Source organism: Neomonachus schauinslandi, chromosome 10, assembly GCF_002201575.2.
Source record: "Neomonachus schauinslandi chromosome 10, ASM220157v2, whole genome shotgun sequence".
Lineage (NCBI taxonomy): Eukaryota > Metazoa > Chordata > Mammalia > Carnivora > Phocidae > Neomonachus > Neomonachus schauinslandi.
In genome coordinates, this window is record NC_058412.1 from 48,065,312 (window position 1) to 48,076,294 (window position 10,983).

General features: G+C 49.7%; 1 protein-coding gene across 1 annotated transcript in view; it reads right to left on the reverse strand.

Moving 5' to 3' along the window:
- Positions 1-10,983, reverse strand: part of HK2 (hexokinase 2) — a 63,169-nt gene that overhangs the window by 42,203 nt on the left and 9,983 nt on the right. The window contains exon 2 of the mRNA XM_021699257.1: positions 1,535-1,697. Coding sequence (XP_021554932.1) covers positions 1,535-1,697 — 163 coding nt within the window. The remainder of the gene's footprint in view (positions 1-1,534; positions 1,698-10,983) is intronic.

A 10,983-nucleotide genomic window follows, 5' to 3' on the forward strand; every position in this document is an offset into this window, starting at 1 on the left:
ACAGTGCCAATGTGGAGGGCATATGAGGGATACCCAGCGATCGGAGGTGGCCGCTCGCCTCAGGGAACTCACTGCAGGGCTGAGACACACACTCAGAGCAATCCTGAACCAGGCCACACGCTCGGTGCTGGGTCCAGGCTGAGTCCCAGGGCAAACATACTTATTTTCCAAATTTTAGGAAGGTCCAAAGTCTCATTAGACAAAGCAGGTCCCCGGAGGCTCTCAGGCAGGTTAGCCTCAAGGAGCCAGATGTGATGAGACCTCGGAAGGCACAGGGTGCACGAACAAGCCCTCGCCCTGTGCCCTCCCCAGCGGTATCTTGGTGCTGTCTCCTCCCTCGGGTTGGGGAGTCTGTGCTTGCTGGCTCCTCCCCTGCCTGGGCGGCTGCCCCTGGGGCTCTTGCCCCACCATCCACATGCAGGTGGCTGTCCCACACTGCTCGCCCCTCCCGGCCCCCACAGGTACCTCACGTCTACCAGTGAACAGTAACTGCGAGGGTTAAATGACATAAGGATGACCAAGGATGTGAATGTGCTGACACAACGGCGTTCCGTCCCTTCTCGGAGGATGCCGCCACCCCTCGGCAGCAGAGCTCAACATCCTAGCATCCCCTCTGACTCCTGTCGCTGCCCAGCACATCCCACTGGGCCTCACCCTGTCTCTACCAGCCGCCCCATCACTCCGTCCCACAGGGCAGACGCTGCTGCTGATGTGCGTTACCCAGACAGTTCTGCCCACACCCCTTGAAAACTCTGTTACTCCCCTGCGCTTACTGAAGACAGACCCACTGTTTTAGGTGTGCGTGCAAGGCCCTCCAGCCCAACCTATCTTCCCACTTCCATCTCCACCACCACCCTTTACTCTGGTTTGATTAAATCACCTGCTGGGTGGTGCATCGTGAAATACAGGGTCTGTATCCAAGTAAGGGGATGAAACAAAGCGTGACAGGTTCTTGTGTGCACCCTCAGAGCCTTTAATCCCTAGACATGCACTGTGGCTCTTCACGTTCTCCCAAGCGTATGTGGACTTCAAGTACTCTTTTTTTCACGGAGTTCCAGAAACACACAGGACAATCTGTACCATGCTGTTTCCAGCAAGGCTGTGGAATGTGCCACGTAGAGTGACTGCCCGGCCTCTGGCTGTGACCATCTCAAACACAGTTGTTCTTCATCACCATGACTGTGTGCAATCTCGGTGGGACTGTGAGCTCCCAAACTCAGCCGATCAGCCTGCCTCAGCACAGGGACAGATAACAAATAGCCGGCAGCAATGCCTTGGTAGGGCTGACAAACACTTGCTTCAACTTTGATTGCCGTGGCTGCCTGCCTCCCAGTTTTCCTGTCTACCCCTCCCTGTCGACTTTGTTAAATTTCCTGTATGCTTCACCTAGCCAGGGCTGGTTTCTGAGGCGTGAAACCAAAGAACCTTTGCTGATACATTGTTCTTACAGTCCCTGAACAAAAAGCCACCCAAATCTCCCCCCGGCAATGGGGCACCCTGAGCCGCACCACCCTCCCCCACCCAGGGGCAGCACCTGTCCCATCCGGAGTAGACCTCACAAAGGTGGGCAGCATTTTCACTGAAGCAGTGGGGTGGGTGGTGGCTCCAAGCCCTTTCTCCATCTCCTTGCGGAACCGCTTAGAGATCTCCAGAAGGTTCTCATCAGAAAGACGCATGTGGTAGAGATACTGGTCAACCTGCAAAAGGGTGGGGGGGGAAACAAGAGTTAGAGACCGGCAGTAAATCAGTGTGGTACACATCTATGTCATGGAACATCCCTCAGCCCTTCAAAAGAATAAAACCTGTTATGTACAGAAGGTTATTATTAAGGGCCATGTAACTGGAATCTATTTGACAAGATATTTAAAAAAAAAAAAAAGAACTAAACTGCAAGATAAAATGAGAAAAATAGGTTTAACTATTTCTGAAGAGTGGTAAAGATGAGGGGAAAGGCACATTAGGGAAAAGGAAGAGTTCTTTCCAGAAAGGTTGAGTTTAAGTGTCTCTGACAACCTTCTGGGAACTGGCATTCATTACTGACCCTCCTTGTTCCCCACACACCTTGAGGCCAGTCATGGCAATCCTATTATCCCCCACCCTGGGCCAAGCAGCCAGCACCTCTTGCCTCACTTACACAATCCCCAATTCTGCCTTTACCTGTTCCATCCATTTTCTACCCCCAGCCAGACTCTAACCATTCCCCTGCTTAAAGAAACCTTTCAGCGGCTTCCCATTAGAACCAAACCTAAAATACTTCCAAGGCCCCACAAAATCTGGCCTCTCCCCACCTCCTAAGCTCACTGGACGCCTCTGGACTCCCTCGCGCAAACCCTACCCTTGGTTCAGTCCTTCCCTGCCCTGGAACCCATATATGGGTCCTACAGCCTTTATCCCATCTGCCCATCTCTTCAGCCTTCTCCAGACCTCTCAGCCTTCTATTTAAACAGTCCGGCCTCCCATTATTCCAAGAACTCAGACTTTTGCCTTCCCAACACCACCCACAATATGAATCTCTTAGTGTCCAAATTATAATAAGCACCGAGGGCAAGAAGAACTGTGTGTATCTGTTCACCCCTGCATCCCTGGCACGTGCTGCCACAGAAGAGGGCCTCCACGTAAACCGCATGCAAGCTCGCCTCTCCTCAGAGGCAGAGCCAGCTCTCCCTAGTTAGTTCACTGACCTTGTTTCCAACATAAATTTACACGAACTTCCCCCAGATTCACCACCAAAGAAGCACCAGGAGTCCCTCTCACACAGTTTCCTTCTTGGAAGCCCCCGTCGGCCGTGGCTGTGGATATTCCCAGTTTTCTCCTCTCAGGAGGAGGCCTGACAGAAATCCCTCCCAGGAGGCACACGAGTTTCCACAACATCCCCGTTCTCGGCAGCGCTGTCCAGGACAGGTGGCACTGCTGGCCACGGGTAGGGGTGGAGACAGAATCAGGAACGTCGGGCCAGGCCCCAGCTATCCCCTCAAGGGGTGCGGGTCATGGTCCTCGCAGCTGCGGGACTTCAAGCAGCCCTGCTCTTCCCAGCGCTGCAACGGCCGGGTCCCCAGGGCCAAAGCCTGGCTGATGACCACCGCCCCTCCTATTCCTGTGGGAAACAAGGAAGTTCCTGCCTGCCCCCTGCCCTTGCTCAACTTTGACAAAGAAGCACACGTTTTTTAATAATTAGAGTTCCCAGACAAATGTGCTCGTTAGTAGTATAGCCTGTTATATTTTCCGGCCTTTTTTGACAGGGCTTCTTGAATTTTTTTTTTTTTAACCAGAGGAAGGGCACAAGTGCTTAATTCTTTAAGAAAAGAACAAACCCAGTTTGGTCAACAGAGACAGTCCCCTCACTCACGTTTTCCTCTATTCCAGGCTGTAGCCTATCTCCCTTTGGGATCTAGGGCACATCCTCCTCTTTGGGCCTCTTTCTGCCCCTGTAGAATAAGGAGATTGGCCTTCCTTGGGTCATTTCAAATATCCTGCTCAGGACTCATCTTTGATCATTCTTCTAGATTCCCCAAAGGTCAAAGATCGGAGTCTGGAGTAAAATGCTGAAAACAGCTGCAAAGGAGGCAAAGGAGAGTCCCTGGTGAGTCAGCCCACCCGACTCCACAACTGCCATGTGGTTCAAACACAACACTGAGACGTGACCCTCGCACGCACAGCGTGGGAAAGAACAGCGTGGGCGTGGAGAATGGTAAAGGCCTTTGGCCACTTCTCCTGTCCGGACCCAGCCAACAGAGGGACCCGGTTTGTCATGCGGGGTTTCAAATTTGCGTAAGTGACGATTTCCCGGAACTCGTCTGTGGCCAGCGTTTACTAAAAACAAATCAGGAAGAACCCAATCCATTCTGTTACCTGACCTCGGGCCGTGGGCAGCTCACCTGCCTTGAGCGCATCATCTGCCCCAGCCTCTCAGGGCTGTGTGGACACCAGCCCCCGCCACAAGCTGGGTCTCGTAGAATACTGGAGAGCCAGAGTGCTCCTGAGGAGGCCTGGCCTCCCTCACAATGAGGTTTGAGGCTCCCCAGGGGGTAAAAGGGTACAGCTTCAGCCCAACACCAGACAAGGCCCCTCCCTATTGGTGGGAGGCCAATCTCTGGCGACCCTGAGCCCAGGGCAACTTTAATCACCCCAGAAGCCTCTTGGCTCCCGATCCAGTGACACCTGGGTTGGCCCAGGAACACTGCCTCATGGCTTATGATGCTAATGTACAAAATCCAGGGCCCCCAGAACAGAGACCAAGGCCAGGCCATGTCCGAGAACAGCCTGAGATGCCCTGGTGGGCAACGGTAATAACAGTAAGCCCTTACGTGGCACGGACACTGTTCTCAAGGTCTTACATCCATTAATTCATTGAATCCTCACAACAATCCTATGAGGCAGGTAGTGTTATCTCCATTCTACTGAGAGGGGGAAGGCGACATGCCCAGTCAGAGATGTAACGGGCCAAGCTGGGACTGGACTGGATTGGGCAGCAGTCCCAGCTCGTCCACTCTGCTAGATGAATGCCCCTCTTCTGCTCGACAACAGGCCAAATGGCACCGCAGTGCATTCAGGCTGGCTATGCCCACTAAAAAGCCATCTTCTATTCCAGTCATCCCCCGATGTCGACACGAAGGGCCAAGAGCAGAGCGTGTGGCCCTTGGGGCTTGTCTGGCAGATCAGAGGGCGGCAGGGGCAGCAGACATGTCTCTGAACGTTGTCATGAGTTCGACACATGAGCAAGTTGGAGCTCCCATATTACTACTTTCCCAAAGAGAGAAGTCGAGTGCCAGAAGCCTCCTGGCCACCCACTCCCGGCCCCACCACCACCACCACCACCACCACGATGGCTCTGGGTGTTGTTACAAAGAAGGCCAGGAGAACAGCGCCTGCACTGCGTTATTAACAGGACACCTGGCCACTTCTTGGACTGTGAGGTCATGTACACCAAGGAGCAAAGGCGCACTGGCCACAATTCCACGGCGGCCATTCCTAGTTCAACTCTGACGCTTGAGCTTCAACAGGCTGGTTAGAATTCCAGTCGATACTTCTCATCCTTAACCCGCAGAGACTCTGACAAGTACACAGCCTTATTTCAAGTCATGTCGCCTTTTCCCCAAAAGAGTACAATCATCTTTTAGTGTTCAGTGACAGATGAAAACAATCATGGTGATTATTACAGTAGCTAAATATTTCTTACCTGCCAGACGCCATCCTATGACTTTATTGACTTCATCTCCATTGTCCTTTTGTAAAACTTCTAGATCCCTGCTTTACAAGCCACTTGATGGGGAGGGGCAGAGCTGGGATTCCAACTGGGCGCTTGGGACCACAACCTTCCCTTCACCTGTCCCGTGGGCCCTCCTGGTGTGGGTGGGCACTCTCTGCCCTATGGTTTCTTGGATGAATACTCAGCGCCTTGATTTCCTCTCTAACACATGAGACTAAGAGAAAGGATATGGGACAGCTTTGAAAAATGCAACCAGAGCACCTTGGCCCAAACTTCCCTTCTTTCACAGTATGATGTGGCCACCCTGAGTTTATTAGGGAAGGACTGTTTTTTTTTTTTCTTATGTTAATCCCCATACATTACATCATTAGTTTTAGATGTAGTGTTCCATGATTCATTGTTTGTGCATAACACCCAGTGCTCCATGCAGAACGTGCCCTCCTCAATACCCACCACCAGGCTAACCCATCCTCCCACCCCCCTCCCCTCTAGAACCCTCAGTTTGTTTTTCAGAGTCCATCGTCTCTCATGGTTCGTCTACCCCTCCAATTTCCCCTGCTTCATTCTTCCCCTCCTGCTACCTTCTTCTTCTTTTTTTTTTTTCTTAACATATATTGCATTATTTGTTTCAGAGATACAGATCTGAGGGAAGGACTGTTTAATCGCCCAATGTCACGGCTTCCTAAACACACCGCAGGGCCCACCCAGCCTTGGCTGGCACTGCTGTGTTGGGTGAAGGGTGGCCAAGGGAAGCAGAAGCCAGAAACAAGAAGCAGCCTCTGTACAAAGACGATTTTCCTAGACTGGGAAGGAAGTGAATGCACTTCGCAGAATCCTGCCAACTTTCACCCATGGTGCAGCCAGAGGGAGGGAGCGCCAGACCCAAAGTCATGGGACAAAGTCATTTAAGAGATATCAAATGTAGGCAAGGGAGTACGACTGCAACTAATAAATACCCTTAAAAATGCCCTTGGAATATCACGTTCAAAATCCCACTGCAGATAGCATTCGAGTATGTCCAGTTTGCCTCTCTCACCCCAACGGTCCATCAGCCCTAGGTCTGAATGCTTCTAACCATGACACGTTCAGTACTCTTTTTTTTTTTTAAAAAAGATTTTATTTATTTGAGAGAGAGAGAGAGAGAGCATGAGAGGGGAGAGGGTCGGAGGGAGAAGCAGACTCCCCACTGAGCGGGGAGTCCGATGTGGGACTCGATCCTTGGTCTCCAGGATCATGACCTGAGCTGAAGGCAGTCGCTTAACCTACTGAGCCACCCAGGCGCCCACGCTCAGTACTCTGAAGTTGGTTAGCTATCACCATTGGTCAGCTCTAGTTGTTAGAAAATTTGTCCTCAATCTGAGATAAATCTACTTTCTGGTAACTTCCGTCTAGTCTCCATTCTGCCATTTGGGATAAGAGTTCCCAAACTTGGCTGCACATCAGCATGACTGACATGAGGAGCTTTTTAAAAAAAACACGAAGAATCCCAAAGAGCCATTCCAGACTGACCAACTTGATACCTTTAGCCCTGGGTGCTCAAACATCTTCCCCTCTCCTGGACCTAGTATCCCCCATGCCAGTAAATGGGATAATGGTGGGCTAGGCTCTGGTCAACATTGCCTAAGGTCACTTTTACCACTTTTCTACCTGGAGTCTCTGAAAGTCAGCAGTTAAGACATTAGGCTAAGTGTGAAATAATCCTGTGTTGATCCGGGGGGCTGGGAATTAAAAAGATTAAACCCTGTCCTTGTTGGAAACATTTAGGTCATTGGAAACTATCAAAGCAGGTTCAGACCAACCCTCGTTTTACAGCTAGTGACAGTCCGGGGCAGACTGTGGCATCAGGAAATCGGTATTGGAATCCTGGCTGTAACACCTACACAGGTGTGTGACACCGCATTGAGTGACTCTGACTGAGATCCAGTCTCTTCGCCGTAAAACGGGATAAATAGCCCCACACAGCAGTCACCGGCATAACTGGGGAACATAAAGCTCTCTCGACCCCTTCTCTTTGTCTCCTAGCGGCACCCTCAGAGGGTCAAGGACATTTCTTAATCCTATTCTAGTCACATCCAGGGTTAACAAAACAGAGGCGGTTTCCCCAAATTGCTCCTTCTCTTTCTGTGGTGGGTGTGTGGACTATCATACTGGGATGTTTCTCTTTAAAACCCCATCAGGGAGAAAGGGGGGGGGCACTTTCCAAGCTGGGAAACAGGCAGGCTGGAAGCAAAGCCGGGCTGAGGTATTAGAAGTCCACTTGCCTGCCTGGAGGCAAGCATGTGTATGAAAGAGAAAGAGATAGCAGTTTTAAATGACATCTCTTTAGCAATCTCGAGATTAGAACTTCCTCATTGGGCAATTTTGGTCAGTTTCTTTCTTCCCATAACACACCAGCCCAACAAGCCTGTTTCCTCTACAGAACTGTGAGTACAGGCAGAAGTTTGAAAGAGAAATCAACCCCATCCTCTTTGTGGAATAAAATGAGAAGTCCATGCCCACATCTAAGTGTCCACATTTTCCCCCAGACTAGCATTAGAAGGAGGGAAGTTACTCAAAGAATGGAGACAGCAGGTCACCCTCAGAGGATCCACCTCAAAGTGTGCAGTGGCCTGGGGTGGGGCAGACACAGCCCCAGCCAGGTATGGATGGGGAAGCCCTGAAAACAAAGGCCTGGAAGTAACCAGAAAGGGACCTCAGAAAAACCGAGGCCAGGGTGCAGCCTAAACCAAGGTCACACAGTTGAGGCTACAATCTGGATCCCCCAGACACCTTCCCATACTGTCAAAAACAAGAAAGGACAGTCCTCCTGCTGGTCCACAAGGACCCATGTCATCTTACAGGCCAATCCCAACTGAATGGCCGGTGGCCACTGCCTAGATCCTAAGGCCACCCTGTCCGGTCCGAGAGGGAAAATGGTCCTGATCAAACTATTCAGATCCAGAAGAGAACAATGTTCCAATTTTGACAGTTGGTTATATAAAGTACTACAAATCCTACCTTGAATATTTTAAGGGGTTTCAAAGAAAAGTGTGGAGGAAACTTCAAATTTCAACACCTGTAAGATTTGTAGCATTCAACCCCAGAATCTCGGCCATTGCTGCAACCCCAGCTTCTCCCATTGTAGAGCCTTCATTGAAAACCAATTATATGCAAAGCACTACAGTGAACAGGAACATGATTTTAAAAGAAATCAATTCTGGGGGCTCCTGGGTGGCTCAGTCAGTTAAGCACCTGACTCTTCATTTCAGCTCAGGTCATGGTCTCAGGGTCGTGAGATTGAGCCCCTTGTCAGGCTCCGCACTGTGCATGGAGCCTGCTTAAGAGTCTCTCTCTCTCTCTGCTCCTCCCCCACTCCCCGTTCATGCTTTGTGTTTGCTCTTGCTCTCTTGCTCTCAAATAAATAATAAATAAATCACTTCTAGAAATGGATAGTAATGATGGTTGTACAACAATGTAAACGTACTTAACACCACTGAACTGTACATTATACACACACACACACACACACAGAAATAATTTTTTTAAGAACTCAAGATTCTTGTTCTCTAGGACTTTACAAGATAGCACAGAACTCAACTCATATTATAGACCCAATGAATGTCTCTAAATTGAATGGAGGGATGGATCTCAGTAGATAACAAAGGCAAACACAATGCGAGGTGGTCCATGGAAGAGTTACAGGGGTACATGGCCCATGAGACTGGCAGGCAGGGGAGACTGTGTTCTGGGCTAAGAACATATACATCCAACATACATGTCAGTGGATACACGGTGACCTAAAGAGTAGGGGTATTGTGTGAAAGGGCTCAGAAGATGTGGGCCGAGATCTTGGAAAGACATTATGAATTCCAGGACCAGAATTCAGAAGACTGTAATGTCTTCAGATTCGTCTGATTTCAACTGACCACTTATCATCACGGGATCATGGGAAGGAAGGATCATCAAGATCACCTCACTATGTAAAGTTGCTGTGTTGTTTACTGACCCGTTAATTCCCTGTAGGGTTTGGCGCCAGGAGAGAGTCTGGCTGCCCAGAGTCACTGTTTCCTGCTACAGGCCAATGAAAGTCAAACCCCTGACTCTAGGACAGCTGTCCTTTTTGCCTGGACTGTCAGGGAGCTCAGAGCTTGGCTCTCAGCTCCAGTGAACTATCCCTAGTCTAAGTGTGTTCGTGCCTGTCCCTTTCACTGAAAGCGGAGCTCTATCACCTAATCCTTTTAGTAAGGTGACAAAAGAACTAATATAGGATCAAGTAAATGCTCATCAGTCATCCCCACAGGACACATCATCCTGAACAGAAGATGGAATTCAAGCGAGCAAATCGGGTAAGAAAGCAACTCCACAAGCATGTAAGCGTCAGGGCCAAGGACACAGGGACACCCTGAAGCGCTGCTGGACTCTTTCCCCAGGCTTTGTGTAAAGACCCAGAACCTTCTCTCCAGAAGTAGCTAATTCCTACCTTTTAGCTTCTTCCTGACCCTGAGCAGACCAACTGACTGAATTTCAGCTTTCCTAGAGCTTGGGTCCTTGTCCCAAAGATATAATCAGGTCATGTATACAGACATTAGGCAAAGGCTCCAGGGCTCCAACCTAACTTCCTCAAAAGGAATTTTAGGAAAGACCATACCCTCTTGAAGGGCTTTGACTGGTCTCGTGTGCTTTAATCCAACCAGTCAAAACAGGGTTGGGGTACAGGGGTAGGGATACTCTCCACAGCAATTAAGAAGGCACCACCTAGGGATGCCTGGGTGGCTCAGTCAGTTAAGTGTCTGCTTTCCACTCAGGTCATGATCCCAGGGTCCTGGGATGGAGCCCCACATCGGTCTCCTTGCTCAGCGGGGAGCCTGCTTCTCCCTCTACCACTCCCCCTGCTGCTCCGCCTGCTTGTGGCTCTCTCTCTCACAAATAAATAAAATCTTTAAAAAAAAAAAAAAAAGAAGGAAGGAGGAAGGCACCACCTACCACCACATACAGTCATTCATACATAGATGAATCTCACAATATAAAGTTGGGCAAAAGAAGCCAGACACAAAAGGGGACATACCTTATGAGTCCATTCATATGAAGCACAGAAACAGATCTCTGCTGACAGAAGGTGGGATAGGGATTACACTTTGTGTTGCTTATGATCTGTTACTGGATCTGGGTGCTGGTTACCGGGTGTTTTCAGTTTCCTGTGTATATTATACTTCCATTTTAAAACATAGGAAGAAAAAAGGGCAAGGCCCTAACTAGGTCCTGGTCTACCCACTACACATGATCAGAGGGCCCAAGAAGCTCAAAGAAGTCTGTAAGAGGTCAAACCAGAGGGAACAGCCATCATCTAAACGTAGCCACACGCACAGCCTTCCAGTGGCCCTATATGCTGACACAGGCTTACAACTTCGTTTCAAAAGAATTTCTTATTTTTGCATTATTCCTTTGCCAGTGTCACCTCAAGTCTTCGATGAGGAATCAAGCCTTGGAGAAGCTTCCCCAAACCACGGGCTGAGTCCCTGGCAGGACCCACTACATATGGTGGTCAGCTGAGTGCCCTAACCTGGGGCACAGGTGTGCCCGTCCTGGGAAAGCCAGGTAACTACCATCAGTGACCTCATTAATAATAATGCCTTCACAGACTTCTCCTGGGAGGACCACGGCTGTGCAAAGAGCAGCAAGTTTATCCTGTAATGGTGCCAAGCCAAGGCCAGATGTTTCTGATAGAAAGAAAGAAAGAAAGAAGAAAGAAAGAAGAAAGAAAGAAAGAAAGAAAGAAAGAAAGAAAGAAAGAAAGAAAG